The sequence below is a fragment of the Bicyclus anynana genome, chromosome 3, assembly GCF_947172395.1.
Source record: "Bicyclus anynana chromosome 3, ilBicAnyn1.1, whole genome shotgun sequence".
Lineage (NCBI taxonomy): Eukaryota > Metazoa > Arthropoda > Insecta > Lepidoptera > Nymphalidae > Bicyclus > Bicyclus anynana.
This window is the reverse complement of record NC_069085.1, coordinates 9,681,443-9,699,469: the sequence shown is the minus strand read 5'-3', so window position 1 is coordinate 9,699,469 and position 18,027 is coordinate 9,681,443. Positions and strand designations below refer to the sequence as shown.

Sequence of the window (18,027 nt, the reverse complement as noted above, 5' to 3'; positions counted from 1 at the left end):
AATCCACAATCTGTTTTTTCCCCCGGTTAAACGTGTGCCCAAAAGTTGCAAACATCCTACGAAGGTTAAGTCACTATAATATTGACTTTATGTGAGCAAACTTAATTTACCCCCCCCCCCCCCCCACTTATTTTGATTCAGGGATAGGCCAAGGCACGCTACGCCACTGCTTTCATGGATACAAAAGGATCCATGCAAGAGGCCTATGTCCAGCTCTGGACGTCCATCGGCTGATAATGATGATGATAATGCAAACCACTTACGTGAATCGGTATTGGTTAACACTGGTAGATACGCTTTGTAGCAAGTGTTAACTGTGATAGTAAATATAAACATACTTATTACGTGGTTGTACTACATCGATAAGGTTGGAGTACCTTGGATTCCTAAAGTCAACTTATTGCTTGTTTACGTTATTTAAAACTGACCACACACAACATTCCTGGCATTCACAGCAAGGTTGTTTCTGGAGAAACCAAGATCGTACCAATCACTTTCATATTGACATTTAATTTGTACTAATTTTATAAATAGGTAAAGTGTGTGGTGTTGTAGGATGAAATCCCTAGATATACTGAACCGATTTTGATAATTTTTTTACCACTAAAAAGCCACGTTATTTGTGAGTGTTATAGGTTATTTTATCCCCGTATTCTCTCGGTAATGAGAACCCGGGAACTCGGGTGAAACCGCGGGCTGTTGGTTAGTTTCGTATATATTTATATAATATAACAGTAGGTACATCGATGAATATAAACTGATTTACAGTTAATACATTTTCATACTATTGTACTATTTTTGAACTATACGATTATGTCTTCGGGTCTTTTAGACGATCACGTAATCTCACATGCGTGCAGCGCTAACGGCTTGTCAGCCGATGAAACTGATCGTGTGTTGATCGCGATATGCATGACAAGCCGTCAAGCCCTTATAACGCTGCAGGCATGTAAAATTACTTGATCGTCAGTGGCTGACATTATAGGAGGTCTTGCGTGATGTTGAGATAGACAGACATGATTTGTTATGATTATTGTTTCGAGCTCAAATCTTTCTACTCGTAACTGGATGATTCCAATTGTAAAAAAACTGTGATCTACTAGATTAGCCCCGTTACGTTGTATGATGGATAGGTTTCACACGATCTACATAATATTCAAAAATGTATGTACATAACAATAGTGTAGGGATTTTATCTCGGATCCGGAAATGTTACCGGAATCAGATGTGAAGTTTTTCAAATGATTTCAGGTATTACCTACTCTTGTCATAAAAAACTTTTGACAACTATTTTGTGCATATGTTGTACATATTTTTACACCACAATTAAAATAGAAGCAAATATAAAAAGAAGTAGTATACAAAAGGTGGCCTTATCGCTCGCTTAGCGATCGCTACCAGGCACCTTAGGCTTAGGACAACATTAAAAACTGCATGGTTTTTAAAATTACTATGGTTTTGGAAAAGTTACATTTAACTTACAAAACCACAGTTCGTCGATTAATAAAAAAATATTAATTGTTAAATATTCTAATTGAAAATTTTTACTGTTCACATATTTTTTGCTTTCCAGAATTGGTTAATTTAATTGCATAAAAATTTCAAATTAGTTCGTAGTTAAATAATCAAAAAGTTATAATAATATGTTAAATATTGTTTTATCATATTGTATTAAAATTGGTTCCAATATGTCTACTATAGGTAGATATCTTGGAACCTACGTACCTGTTTGTAAAAGTTCGCTTCCACGACCATAGCGTAATGGATGACGAATAGCTATTGTGCAATAAACGAAACTGATATCTTCGCGTAACGCTTTCAATGCTTATCAACTTTCACTGATTTTAACATCAAGTAAGCAGATAACACTGAATAGACACTACTTGAATACTAACTTATTGAATAGTATAATATAAAATTATTACAGCGCTCAGCAATTTAGGCCGGGCAAACACGAACACGTGATAGCCCAGTGGATATGATCTCTGCCTTCGATTCGGAGGCCGTAGGTTGGAATCCGCTCCGGGGCACGCACCGCCAACTTTTCAGCTATGTGCATTTTAAGAAACTAAATATCACGTGTCTCAAACGGTGAAAGAAAAACATCGTGAGGGAAACTGTATACCAGAGAATTTTCTTAATTTGCCAATCCGCATTGGGCCAGCGTGGTGGAATATTGGCCTAACCCTTCTCATTCTGAGAGGAGACTCGTGCTCAACAGTGAGCCGAATAGGGGTGCTTATGATGTTACACTAAATGAAACACGTCAGGATCTACTGCTGATTGAAAAAACGGTCCATGTACGGACGTTCCGTCTACCAGATTTCCGCGGTTTCTCCCGCTCAGTTTGCTTTCCCGTAGGAATAGGGGGGTAAAACATAGACACAAATAACGTGGCATTCTGTTGTTAAAAAGAATTTTCACAACTGGTTTAGATCTTATACTTACGAGTACAATATTAGATGAAATATTATTCATTTTAAAGGTAGCGGTAAATTCCGATCTTGGCGACCGGGACCTGCGACCGCGACAGGGTCGCACGACCGCTTAGTATGAATTTATATGGAGCACTAAACAAAAGTAGTCGCGCGACGCGGTCTCGGGCTTTGTTTGGTGCTCCATATTTATTCATACTAAGCAGTGGGTCGCGCGGTCGCAGGTCGCGGTCTTCAAGAACGGAAGGCTACCTTTACATCTTCATTATCAGCCTGTTTGAACAGATCGCTTCCTTATAGAATTTGGAGGTCAACGGTGCTCCAATCCGAGTTGCCATACGCTGTCATCAGGCGAAGAATCGAAGTACGCTCTTTCTTAGGCATGGGATTTCCCCACATAATAAAAGGCTGATAATAATGTTAATTCTGTTAAGACCCTCAATCAGACGTTAATGGTAAAATGATAGAACTTATAAACGTATACTTAAGGGACTCGTGGTCTGACTAATCAATGGACCAATGAGGCAATTGTCTGATTGAATGCTAATAAGAAACATTCGAATACGAATAATTATTAATATTAATATTAATGAATTTACAAGAAATAATGTTTTAATATAGCTTGTTGTCAAAATTTAAAACCGTCCAAGGTGTATTTTTATGTGAAACATACATATATGAGCGATAATGGGGGCCGACGAAATTACGCAACATCAAAAGCTGAATTACTTCCGATGTGAACAAGTATACACAGTTGAATCACTATGACGAAGGGGCGTTTATAAGTATAGCCTTCGAATTCAAAGGGTACTGAGTAATAATAATTTTGATACTTAATGTATAATTAACAAGGTGTAAACCGTATACCTATACTCAGTGGTGTGCACAAGGTAATTAACTAAAGTGAGTGTACAGATTATACGAAATGGAATATTGCTTCTCCAATACAGGGTTCGTACTGAGATTGACTCGTCAGGGTAGGCAGAGCGTTTTTGCGTCTACGAAATGCACGCCACTCTTTGTACTAATAATATATATTATTTTCTTATTAAAAGTAATAAATCATGGCTTTCGATAGAAATGCTGCTCTACACCCAAGGACGGCCATATCTTTTTTAGGTTTCGTAGTCCACAAGGAACCCTTACAGTTTCACCATGTCTGTCTGTCTGTCCGTCCGTCCGTCTGTCCGCGGTTTAGCGCAGAGACTATTACTACTAGAAAACTAATTTAGCACGAGTCTTCTAGAAAATCTTGAAAAATATTATTTTTTAGAGTACCTCCCCTACATGTAAAGTGGAAATGATTTATTTTTTATTCGTTTGTTTTGAGGGATCTTCTACCAATATTTTTCGATTTAGGGATCCTTTTTTAAGAGGTTTTAAGAGCGAACTTTTGTTAGAGTCAAATGTCCCCACCCTCTACCGGCTGTTTATGAATACGTGAAAAAATGCACGATAGAAGTATATAATAATAAAATTACAAGGAAAACTATAACAGCAATTAGCAGTAGCAATTGCTATTTAAAGAGGAATAGTCGAGCAACTTAAAAAACGTAATTGGAAATCGAAAATTGCATACTAATTCCGTTTTTATCAATTAAAAAAATAAAGTTGTTAGTAAGATAACTCAGTCTGTTAAAACTAGAAAGATATAATTTTACAGGGGTATGTATATTAATGACAGTTTTTTAAATTGTATATAACTCAGGAGTATGCTAATAAATCAATTTTGTAAAGGTAACTTGGATATGTGCAATCATTACTTTCGGAGCTACAGGGATTTAAAGGGTCAGATTTGCGGCGCTGCTGAAAAACGCGACATATAAAATGGTACGATTTAACGTAGTAGGTCATAATGATCGTTAGATTTGTGTGGGAGTTCAAACAAAATTACTAATATCTTTGTTATTTGTGCGTTTATGGTTATAGTTCATTTATTGAAAAATGTCACATTTAATGTAAGGAAGCTAAAACTGTATGAATTTTCGTCTAATTACGATAAAATTTTCAATAGATTTTGTAACTTTATAATCTTATTTATTTTGCAAATATCCAATCATTGCTTTTTATGTATAAATTTATCCGAAATGTATCATAAAAATCAATATATTCAAACCTAGTCATCATCCCCATTACGTCTATGGAGTGATAAAAAAAAATGCCAAGTGAGGATGAATTTGTTATCGTCTATCCCATGGGCCATGGTGTGGGATATTATTATCGGTATTTTTGTGTATTGTGTAAGGGATTAAAGTGACTTACTTAATTTACGGAACCCTACTCAGCGCGTGGCTCGACACGCACTTATCCGGTATTTTTGACAAATGATCGTTTTTAAGGGTTCTTTTTATTTCTTTTGAGGTACGGTACCCTAAAAATAGCTTGTTTAATTATTATATTATATAAATAATATCATCGTCATTAACAATACGATTTTAGTAAATTTGACTATGAAAAGATTTAGGCCTTGGGGATTTTTTTAAAAAGAATGTTTGCCATATCTTTTAAATATGACCAATATTCCTATTCCCCTCCAACTAATCGGGAAATACTGTATTAGGAGTGGGTACGTCAATAGACCAACGGGGCGGGGATCGAACCACCATCCCTCGGTCATGAGTCCGACCGCTCTTACCGTTGAGCTATTGAGGCTGTAAATACGTGTATAGTATGCCTAACCTTAAAATGGGGGCAGTGTGTAAAACTTTATCTGAAGTTCTTAACTTATATCGTTTTACTTTAATAGTTTTGACGGCCTCTGTGGCGCAGTGGTATGCGCGGTGGATTTACAAGACGTAGGTCCTGGGTTCGATCCCTGGCTGGGCCGATTGAGGTTTTCTTAATTAGTCCAGGTCTGGCTGGTGGGAGGCTTCAGCCGTAGCTAGTTACCACCCTACCAGCAAAGACGTGCCGCCAAGCGATTTAGCGTTCCGGTGCGATGCCGTGTAGAAACCGAAAGGGGTGTGGACTGTCTTCCTACTCCTAACAAGTTAACCCGCTATCATCTTAGATTACAACATCATTACTTACTCAGGTGAGATTGTAATCAAGGGCTAACTTGTAAAGAATAAAAAAAAAAGTTTTGATCCCTTGTTAGGTCAGGGGTCATTATACAAATGGATTTGTATAGTAATTTTTTGCTTGATTATTATATTATTATTGTTTTTGGCCTGTCTTACAACGCGTTGTTATTCCGAACATTATTATTTCAAGGTTGCGCGGTCGCCCGTCACAGTTGCGTTGTGGGGCTCCTCGATAGGCATCGTGTGTACGTCTGTCCCTTTTTCGCATGAACCTTGGCTGAGTTTTTGTGGGCTCTTCTCGGACCAAGACGTGTTTGGAACCCTAGTGACTTTATTTTTTTTTTTCAAGTATTCCACTTTACTTACCACCATTAGATCGTGACATAACTTGACATTTGAAACGTCAAGTGCTTGTTATAAAATAAATGAATTTTGAATTAATCAAGCTATTAAGTACCTTTGTATCAGAACTTGTATCGTTAAAACCTCTTTCTTGATTGCTGCTCCTTAATTGTTGTAAACGAAATAATTGATTGTACTTAGTTATGCTTAACTTTACTAAACGTTATGCAAAACAAAGAGAATCGGCAAATAGCTGGCCATTGTAAAACAATGACTCATAACTCTTTGGTTGGTATTACGAATGGCACAGTAATTTGATGAATTTATCGTATCGGTTTTATTTTTTTTATTATAATACGTATCCTATCGCATTCAGGTGTCTACTTCGCCAATCAAAGCCGGAAACGTAACAATTTGCGGCTTTAGTACATTAGGGCTTAAGCCCTGTTTTTTTAAATCTTTAAAATATTATCAACTACCGGACGCCCGCGACTTCGTTCACCCTTAGACCTCTTTAAGCCGGTCCTATCGCAAAATCCGTTCTTAATGGATACCTACTAAGTATAAACTACCTCCCTGCCAAATTTCAGCTTTGTACATCAAGCGGTTTTCGAGATTTCGTGATGAAAGACCTTTCGCATTTATATATTAAGATTGTACATAAATCATGAAAAAAATGTGATTTCAGAAATTTTTAAATTCAACCTCAAAACGGGGTTTTCTATATACTATTCTGCTCCATGGTCCCATTTATCATAATATAATAAGAAAGCAACTTTAGCCGTTTAACCGTGAAAAGGATAGACAGACTCACTTTCGTATTTATAATATTAGTATGGATATCTGGAATAATGATAATAGGTACTTAAATCCTATACTAGAGAGAAACCTACGACCTGCTGGTGTTGAGTCTAGCGCTTATACAAAGCTTTTGGGTCTTTTTAAAGCACAAGGCGTCAGAAAATTGAAGCTACATTACTATTTCGGTAGAATCTATTTCTTCTTAGATGCAACTAAACTATAAAGATCAATACGAAACTCCGTAAATATTTTTTCTTTCGTTATTTTTTCATTTGACACTGGGTTGTACCTAGGGTTGCCAACTATACTGTTTTAAACAGTGATTTATTATTGTGATGAGGTGTATGAAGTTTAAAAAAAAATTGTAAATTAGTAAGTTGTCTTAAAGTTATGTATGTATGCTCTATAACAATAAATTAATAAAATACTGTTTGGTTTTTAAAATACAGTTTAATAATCTTCACAGATCAGAATATACTTTATTTCTTGTAAAAAAAGTTGGCAACCCTAGTTGTACCTCTCAAAAACGACGAAAATACCTTACTATTAAGGTATCTGTGGTCACACTGAAGATTATCCCCACTATCTGATTATGCATGTGCAATTATTAGCCGTTAGCATAATAATTATTAATATTATTTTTAATTATAGCCATTTTTATTATTGTCCACTTGGTGATTATTGCGTGCGGGAGAGCATAGGCAATGGTCTCCCGCACGCAATAATTTCCATCGAGAGAAATATTTTTTACGAAAATAATATCTTGCTAACGAGACTCACAAAATAGGTATACGTATCTACCTACTTAACATATCGCGGTAATTACGGTAAACATTCTTCCGGTGTTGTCTCATTAATCGTTACTTATATACGAGTATGAAGTACCTTCACTTGATATTTTCAACGGCTGAGTACGTATTTATATTAACTAATACGAAGAGCGTAAATTAACATAATGTAAGATTAGGGTTTCTGAACCTCTAAAGTCAATTTGGAATTCTTTAAAAAAATACTTAAATTATGTTTTAGTTTAAAAAAAGGAGTAGGTATAAAGGAGTGTTGAAACTGTGTAGTTCTCTCTTTTCTCTTCTATCACTATTATGATAGTGATAAAAGTCTCGGCGGCAATCAACGGCAGTCGATTGCAGTCGGTAGCAGTTGCTGCTCGTGTAAATGAACCCTAAAACAGACGTTCAAAAAAATGAGCATGTGTATACATATATTTTTTTTGAAAATACTCCTCGTAAATCCTATACTAAGGTTACAAATACGCAGCGTTGCCGTCGATTTACTATTAATATTTGATAGTCAAAGAATAGGGCTCACAAAGAGCTCTACTCTTTGTGACTGCTCATTCAAGCCATTACTATCACCATGCTACAAATACCAAGCAGCGTTATTGTATTTGGGTCTGCAGAGTATGGTTGCCGGTAAAGTAGAGGCTAACCTAACCTTCAGGTTGGTAGAACAAGGTTCCAGTCAGTCCAGAAACCCTGGATAACCTTGTTAGGAGTTTAGGAGGTAGTCTTCCAGTTAACATCAGATGGGCCATCCGTTTCTTTCATCAACTAATTAATTATTATTATTAGTTAAAATTTAACACACTGTTAATTGCGAAATTGTAAATGAAAAAACGGCTTCACGGCATCATACTGAAATCACTACATATCTACGTACTCGTACATTTGCCTGAGACTGGAATCTACCACCAGATTTATCGCCAGATGATCTAAACCAATTTAGAATATGGGTATTAAAAATCTAGCTGGGAAACTAGTCCGTGGACCTCAAGAATAAGCAAGACTTTTGCAACTACGCCAAAAAATACATGTATTTCTCAAAGTGTTTGTCAAAAGCACTTTACATATATTTTTTTACTAAAAACTGGACGTTGACTCGATAAAGGTTAAATGCAAAATAGGATTTACCATAAAACTATATACTATAAAAATTAAGGGGAACGTGAGTGGGTCGTATTGAGTGAATCGTGAGTTCCGAAGACACCATCTACCCTCTGTAGGAGTTTGAAAAGTGACTAGTTATATTATAGGGCGTGAGCTGACAAACTTTCAATTTTTTTTGAATGACGGAAGTCTGGTCATCACTTTAGTCCATTTTCTTTCTATTGTAGGCCTAGCATATGTGTCAACGACATTATCTCGTAAAAACAAATGTCGATTAATAGCGGCGAAAATATTGGTCGGTTCGGATCTTACTGCAAATGCGTACTTTGTGATGTCCTTAGGAATTATATACTTTCAACAATACCTGCATTAATGAACAGTTTGTATGTGGATGTTATAAACGTTATCTTGATAGTGAAGCGTTAGTATAATCCCGTCAGTTAAAACCTATAATAACAATACGTTTTGTTTGCTGCTTCTGTAGACTCGAATCCTGTGACCTCCAACTGGGAGACACATGGAGGGGGACGCAAGACAAGATGAGCGTGACCTCGCCGGGTAAGAAGATAAGAAAAAAGTCATCAGACAATAAATCTCAACAGTAGGTATTTAAGAGATATAATATATGAACGTTTTTATTTTGAGATTTGTTATATAATTCGTCTTCTTAAATTATTTAATTATCAACAGGTTTTGAAAGATGACATTTATTACACCATACATATTTTAATTTATGTATACTTAGTCGAAAATTTTACATGTAATTAAAACTAATAGTTACATGTACAATTTTGACTTATTTAAGACTTGTTATACTGAAACGAAAACTTCCTTAAACCAAGGTTTTACAAAAAGACATTGAAATGAACTAAATTATTTAAGCGTTTGTGTTATATCCAGCTAACTGGAATGATTACCAAATTGATGTAAGCTTACGTATATGTATCCACATAGAACCGTCTCGGCAGACGCGGTTATATGGCAGGAAACAATTATTTCTGTGATTCTAGATTAATAACTTGTTCTGACACGCTATTCACCAAAAATACTGTTCGTGAGTACGTCTGACTTTTAATTACACGCCTATTATAAAACCTCACATTTTCTGCAGCAACTTTATAGCTTTTGAAAACAAAACTCGCTAAATTGACCAATATTCATTTACGACGAGCAAAAGAATTCGTTTCACGGTGCCACAGTAGGTGCCTGTGCGTTGATACTCAGTCAGGTATGTCAGAATTAATTCTTCTGTTGTTCTGTTGCATACGAGTCTACTAGAAATGTATAATTGGCATAGGATTATCGTATTAACAACTAGTAAATTAATTAAACCTTTAAATTACATATTATCAAAAAGTTGACAAATCTTATAAAACTCCATCTTCGCTAGGGTTTGCTTTAGTCAAAAAACGAAGGGAGTAAGAGTGACACGCAAGCGGAGCTGGGTTCTCCATTCTTGTGCTAGTGGTACCCGTCCTGCTGATGTAGGTATTCCCACTTTTGCCATGAAACCCAAAGAATTCATTTTCAAAATTGAGGTTTCAATCTCAATCCATTTTTACGAATATGGGGGTGAATGTTTTATTTTTTTTAAAATTTGGGTTACACTTCACTTATTATAATTAATTTCCTACAGTAAATTAAGTTACATCTGTTGCTTAATTAAATTCGCCGTGGCTAGTTACCATCCTACTGGCAAAGACGTACCGCCAAGCGATTAAGCGTTCCGGTACGATGCCGTGTAGAAACCGAAAGGGGTGTAGATTTACATCCTTCTCCTATCAAGTTTTCTTAGATTGCATCATCACTTACCATCAGGTGAGATTGTAGGGCTAACTTGTGAAGAATTAAAAAAAATGAATTTTTGACGACGTTGATATTGATATTGACACAGTGTTCTGCGGCAACACCCTTAAATGAGTTTCTCGCACGTGGTTACATATAATGGCATTTAATTATTTTTTTAATTCTGAAACGCAAAACGCATTAATAATATGCATAATTTCTAACAAAACAACTATGGGATTAAAAACAAAGACCTGCGATTTGATTGATTGACAACAATTGATGTTTTGTAGATAGTATTTTGTCATGGCACTGCAGGATAAAGGTTGTTCATTATTTCACAAAACGACTAAAAGAAGAACGAGATGTCCGAAATTGGGCCCACTTTTCAAAAAGATACAGAAATGAAAAATTTCCGATATATATCTTGTATATTTTACTAAATTAGTCCATACCACTTTACTTTATGACGGCATGTCAAATATGTTTTGTGCCCTCTTTCTTGCCTACGCGAATAGCATATAGGGTTACTTTATATATTTTAGTTAAATAAAATTAAGCCTAAATATAATTATAAAGTATAAATACTAAATATGCATCAATGTGAACTTGCTTCCGACGTCTCTTTATTATTGTTATATGGTTTCGTAATATTTTTTTATCGACAATTATTATTTATGCGCAGTTTTTATTTCTATTTCTAGACACGGCTCGCTGTGTATAATACATAATATACATAGTCTACATGTATTCTGTATTCACCAGCATCATTGTCGATATCGATATCGATTGACCTATCGGACCTAAAAGTTTGTTGTTGAAAGCACTATGTAACTTTAAATTTAAGTTTTCGATTTTAATTACCACCATCCACCATCACCATTAATTAAATAATGACATAACTTGACGTTTCAACAGTGCTTGTAAACTAACCCTAATTGAAATAAATGGAATTTGAATTTGAATATGTTTAGTGTCTTAAATCCTTTACGCATTAATCGGGATGCTTGATAATCTCCAACGTGAATGTATAATTTATTTATTTAGCTATCATCCGTATCTTTACAACGTGCAATTGCAAAGACTTTGCAACAGTCAAGAGTCAACATCTCCTGAGGATGCTCCGGTTTCAGGGTGAAACGTATGTAGAGAGTATTTTGTCGGACCTGGGTGACGTTGTCGCATGGGTTCGTCGGCTTTTCGCGGATGATAGCAAAATAAATTAATTATTGTATATTCATGATGAACTTCCGCAAAGTAACGCCTGCTTTTATCCAAAATCTCCAACGTGTAAATTGATGGAACTGCCGACCCGAGAAGCCGACGACTTAATTTTTTTTTAATGTACATTTACTTGTTAATGATGTGATGTTGTCATATGCTTATGCTTAACATGCTTGCACGGAACATTGGAAATACGTTTCCACAGATATTCCCAAGCTTTTTCTATTTACTTTAATTTTTTCTCAATATTTTCGTACTAGAACAGACTTTTTGCTCCACCCAGTTGACAACGGGTTCCATTGTAAACGGCATATGAGACTCCACGCCACGAAAGAAGTCCCGCGGCTAAAACCTGAACTAAAATTGACAGGGGCTTTCACAAATGACAATCAGACCGCCATTAAGACATTAGCGCTGCGTCTACGGGACTTGTTTTGTGGCGCGGAGTCTAAGGTTATTTTCCATGCCTTACCGCAGACATAAAAAATCAAGACTGCATCGAAAAGCCATATCAATAAAAGACTATTCGCCTTTAAATTAAAACACGTTAACTCTAGTGATAAAAACTTGCTACTTTCATATAATATTTATTTAAACTGGATTTTTATTGTATTTTAAAAATTCTGTAATTTTTATGGAATACGTAATTAAGCTATAGCAAAGCCGAAAATAATTTTTAATTTTTATTTAAAGTCACTTGTTTTTCATTAAACATAACTTTACAAATTACCTACTTGTATAGTTGTCGAAAACGATTTCCTATTTTGGCATGTCCTTGCTTCTGTAAGCGACTTGACCGAGATCGACTTCCGTACGTACTATCAGTGCCAATATAATAAGGGTCATTTGACCCAGTTCCAAAAGAGTTATGTAATTAATATGATTGCTTTGGTAAAGTATCCAGGTGTTATACAGGATATCAGTTTTCCCGGAGTTTGCACTGAATTAGGACTTGTCATTATACATTCTGGGACAAGTTGTTATGCAAGCCGCGGCATTTCGTCTGTATATTTGAGAGAACACTAATTAACAACTCATCAACATGATGTTAACAATGGGCTGGCGATCTCGATTGCAATCGGAGATTTTAATCATTGAGCGCAAACCAAATCGATCACGTGCAAATTATAATGATGCATTTGGTCACAAAATATCTATATTTTGGCGCGAACAATTTAGTGATTTGTGATCGGGATAGTGACCGTCATGACGAGATTGCTTCAGTTGTATTGTTACGGATTTAGAAATCAGTTTTTTCAGAATTCTGTTGTTCACAAATCCCGCGGGAACCATGGAATTTTCCTGGATGAAAAGTAGCCTATGTGTTAATCCAGAGTAAAATTCATTTCTATTCCAAATTTCAGCCAAATTGCTTCAGAAGCCGCTGCACAAAGGAGGAACAAACATACATATTTACACACAAACTTTCGCACTTAGGTATATAGGTATACTAGCTGACGCCGCGCGGTTTCACCCGCGTGGTTCCCGTTCCCGTAGGAATACAGAGATAATATATAGCCTATAGCCTTCCTCGATAAAAGGGCTATCTAACACTGAAATAATGTTTCAAATCGGACCAGTAGTTCCAGAGATTAGCACGTTCAATCAATCAAACAAACAAACAAACTCTTCACCTTTATAATATTAGTATAGATTAGTGTGATAACATACTCGTACATGGCATATATCGGTTTCTATGGTTTATTGAATAAACCGAATGACATTGAATATATAACTCTTGTAAAATTCATATCAATTTTTTTGTTATTCTCACAGTTGTGGTTAAATTTTAACATATTAAGTTAAGTAATTAATAAAACTTAATATGTGCCTACCTGTTTCAGTAAACTAGTAAATTTCCTGATAAATTAGTAAGTTCACCCTTGATCGAGTCTTGGAAAAACACACGAATGCTTAACTGAAATGATGCAATGAATGTTTGGGTGTTAGTATTTTAATTTCTTGTAAATGTAGGATTCTATTTGAAGTATTCCTGTGACAACTTGCTGCTTGATGCTAACATGCGACCAAGTCAAGAGAAAATAGAGAAAATGTCCAATAGTGGCAGAGATGTCCCAGTCTCATCTCTTATGTATCAACGCAATGAAATATTGATGAATTGACGACCTCCGTGGTGCAGTGGTATGAGCGGTGGATTTACAAGACGGAGGTTCTGGGTTCGATCCCCGGCTGGGCCGATTGAGATTTTCTTAATTGGTCTTTGGCCGTGGCTAGTTACCACCCTACCGGCAAAGAAGTACCGCCTAGCGATTTAGCGGTGAAATTGTAGTCAAGAGCTAACTTTGTAAAGAATAATTAAAAAAAAAAAGATATAGCGTTATTTACCGTTAGTTGAATATTCTCCACTTCTCTTCAGGGGATTATCTCGTTGGTCGCATGTTAGCGCTACTGGTTTTCGCTGTATGTGTTAATCATACCCCAGAATGAGATATAACCATCTGTAAACTCGTATACACCTACATCATTAGCGCTAAACAAACCGACTTAATGATGAAAAACCTTGAATAACTTACCTACTACAGCACAGATTTTATGAGATTTTTGAAAAAACTATTAGAACACCGAAATAAAAGTGTTTACCAATTTACATCTTATTATCTCTCATTCCGAGGTTGATCTCTTTATTTTCCTTAATAGACTGGCCTAGTAGTAATAATACGGGGCAGACAAGACTTTAAAACTTGTGCCTAAGATTGACACACGACAGCGTATAGAAGGTTATGTCTAAAGCGTCGTGTGGTCATGTGGCCTGACCACTTGACTTGACTGACACTGACTTGTGGTCATCATACGCAATGGTTTTTCCATTCAACTTCAGGTGCACCACTTTCTTGTTCTGTCAATGATTACTACTACTACTATTATATTATTACATTAAAAAATACATGTACTTTATTGTTTGTTTTTATTCCTGTGGAAGGGTTGATCACTATTCTATCTATAAATTCTTTTAGCACTAAAAAGGCACGTTATTTGTGATTGTTTGACGAAGTTAGTGAACAGCTCATTCTCTAATAGGGTAGTGGACTCATGTCAAATTTAATATTAAACAATAAAGTAAAAGTTAAAGACTTCTTATAATTACTTAATTTAAAAATCACTTATTTTTTCAAATTTTCCAAACATCAAAAACGCTGCTGCCTATTTCGTGACGTCATAATGTACTAAACATAAAATTAATCGTTAGCTGATATTTTTGTCATACGCCTTTTTTGTAAGGGATTTGTTATAGTGACGTCATGAAACAGTTGAAATATGGCCGAAAAATTGTAAAAAATATATTTAAAATTAAAATTTTGCATTTAATCATCAAGAGAACAATAATGAACTATTTAAGATCATTAAAAAAAAAGTGTCAACTAGCCTATTCATGCGTTTTGAAAGCTACCGAGTTTTTTACTTAAATGTTCATCCATTGGAGCAATATTGGAACTAAGTCATTGACATTTATCAAAAAGAAAACCAATAGCCCAACAGATCAGCAATGTGCAGACAAAATAATGAATAATGTACGGACTCAGACCCGATACAACTTGTTAAATCAATATACTTACTCGTACATGCGACTTATGAACCCTGAGCTGCTCGTTTATTAGAGCTTATCATTAGAGCATTCAAAACATCTGCATATGTCACGTCATCATCACCATTTCAGCGCAAACGCTTTGTGTTAGAACTTCAATGAGGGGACATTGATTAATTATGTCTAGAGTGTTGTCAATTTTCGGAACCCTAACTGTCAGATGTGAGATTTGGTTCAACTCTCACAAAAGGCTAGTTGACACTTTTTTTTAAATGGTCTTAAATAGTTCATTATCGTTCTACTAGATAAAAAAAACATATCTTTTATGAGACATGATTACATGAAAATTTTAGTTTTTAAATATGTTTTTGACAATGAGACCGTCAACAAAGACGACGTGAAGTTTAGTACATCAAGTAACATTGTGACGTTACAAAATGGACGACAGCGTTTTTTTTTTAAATTAAGTTTTATAAGAAATCCTTAAATTTTATTAAGTAACTACACGAAATTAATATTGTTTATATTAAATTTCATGAGTCAACTGCCCTATTGAAACAATTTGCATAATTTATTTTATTAAAGACTAACAGACGCCATGCGGTTTCACCCGCGTAGTTCTTGTTCTCGTAGGAATACGGGGATAAAATAAAGCCTACAACAACCGGCGTAGCTTCCCAACACTAAAACATTTTTTCAAATCGTTTCAGTTGTTTCAGAGCCTATTCAATAACAAATAAACAATTAAATCTTTCTTCTATACGACTAACTGATATTTTTGTGTTAGACTTTCCCATATTTCAGTTAATAAAAGGAATTCTTTCATTTCACCTATTTTTCTTGCAAGTTTACACTCTTTCTCTTCGGGGGAAAACTACGTGATATTTGTCGAGACCTCCCTTTCCCTGCGTGCGGTTGGGTGAGATTAAATTCGACTCGTCCCCCAAACACCTCACGTAATTAATGAATGTTCCCTAAACTTACAATGTATCGCTTTAGCAGGACTATTGTCGATGTCGGCACTCGGCAGTCATTCAGGGCAAGTGATGAAGCATCCATACATGCTGCTCGTGTATAAATAAACACATTTCTTATCATGAATACACATCCATAAACAAACGCATTAAGTTTCACATGGATTTAATAAGTATATTATAGGTAATATTATTACAAGCAGAAATTACTAGTAGCTTTACTTTGTTTTTCCTGACACCTATAATTAGAACAACTTCAAAGCAAGAGTGAATAGACATCTTCTAGCTAAGCGCGCCCAACTTAGACCCAAATCAGGCTTAATTTTAGTCAAGCGCTAGCCTATAAAGCATAAAAAACACTAGCTTAGTGCTATCGTAAATGATAACACTCAAATATATACGGTACCTCCTATTTTTCCTACGTGAAATAAATCAATTGAAGTAAATCTTGTACTTATGGGCTAAATTACGACGAAATTAAGCTCCGTTACGGCGTAAAAGAGATAATTATGTATCACTTAATGTTATAATTTTACTCTTAATACTCGCCCAATACTACTGGTACATTTTTGGCAATCAACGTATAATAAATATTGCTAATTGCTTTTCAAACTAATAATAGCAAGGAAGTCCCGTGAAAGTAGACGTAGGTACATATATGTTTATATACATCTTCGTTTCATTGTTTAAAGTTCTGAAAATCTCTACATTAGTAAACATTAAAAATGACTTAAAGCTTTGAGCGAATTTTGTTATCTAATTACTTTTTTATGGCCATAAAAGCCTTTACGTCTATACTAATATTATAAAGAGGTAAAGTTTGTAAGTTTGTAAGTTTGTCACATTTTTTAAATGGGGTAATCTTCGGAACTACTGGACCGATTTTAAAAATTCTTTCACCAGTAGAATGCTACATTATCGGGGAGTGCTATAGGCTATATTTTATATTGGTATCATATATATTAGCCGAGTTATCACAGTTTTTGTCATACAGGTCGGACTGAAAATCCTCTTAAACAGACTTATTCGCATGCGCTGCCTTAACTATTGTGTAAAATTGAAATTAATGTATGGAGGCTTTATGTATCTTTAAAAGTTTTACAAAAAAGTCCGCGACACCATATATCTATCTTCTATATATTAGCAGATATAGTACCTTTTGTGTTTTAAAAATTATTAATTTTATATACTTAGGTTTACGTCATTATTTATACAACTAAACTTTAATCCTTATCAAAATAAATTATTTAATAATCACAAAAATATTATGGAGATAAGATTTGCCCTTTACAGTATGTTAATTACTTAAATAGTTTCGGAGATAATACAAAATTTCTAAAAGACGCAGAAATTCCGCTATATGACGCCCGGCGCTTTCATTTACGTAGTTCCCGTTCCCGTGTGAATATGGGGATCAAACATAGCCTATGACACTCGCAAATAACGTAGCTTTCTATTGGTAAAACAGTTTTCCAAATCGGTCCAGTAGATCCAGAGATTACCTCCTACAACCACACGAACTTTACCTCTTTATATTATTAGCATAGAAGTCTCTATTTCTCTTGGTCATACCACCACTCTCGAATGACTGGACCGATTTTGCTTAGGGTAGGAGTAAGATAGAGAAGTTACAGGGTAGGGTAGGGTACGGGTAGGGAAGCGTAGGGGTAGAGTAGGGGTAGGGTAGGTTTAGGGCCGGGTTTAGGGTAATGGTAGGGTAGGGGTAGAGGTAGGGTAGGATAGGGAAGTGGTAGGGTAGGGGTAGGATAGGCGTGAGATAGGGGTACGGGGAGGGTAGGGGTAGGATGGGGGTAGGGTGGGGGTAGGGTGTAGGTAAGGTAGTGGTAGGTTTGGGGTAGGGTAGGGGTAGGGTGGGGGTAGGGTAGGGTAGGGTAGGGGTAGGGTAGATGTAGGGGTTGGGTAGGGTAGGGTTAGGGTAGTGGTAGGGTAGGGTTGGGGTAGTGGTAAGGTAGGGTAGGGGTAGTAGTAAAGTTG

The 18,027-nt window shown here is 35.6% G+C and overlaps 1 protein-coding gene across 8 annotated transcripts in view; it reads left to right on the top strand.

Annotated features, from left to right (window-relative positions):
* LOC112054767 (uncharacterized) overlaps positions 1 to 18,027 on the top strand; it is a 73,013-nt gene that overhangs the window by 24,884 nt on the left and 30,102 nt on the right. For 4 of the 8 annotated variants that reach the window (XM_052889898.1, XM_052889915.1, XM_052889882.1 and 1 more), the window contains one exon: positions 8,990 to 9,106. The exons of 2 other annotated variants lie outside the window; for them this stretch is intronic. In XM_052889898.1, coding sequence (XP_052745858.1) covers positions 8,990 to 9,106 — 117 coding nt within the window. The remainder of the gene's footprint in view (positions 1 to 8,989; positions 9,107 to 18,027) is intronic. 2 more of the 8 variants (XM_052889919.1, XM_052889927.1) reach the window with 1 other exon arrangement.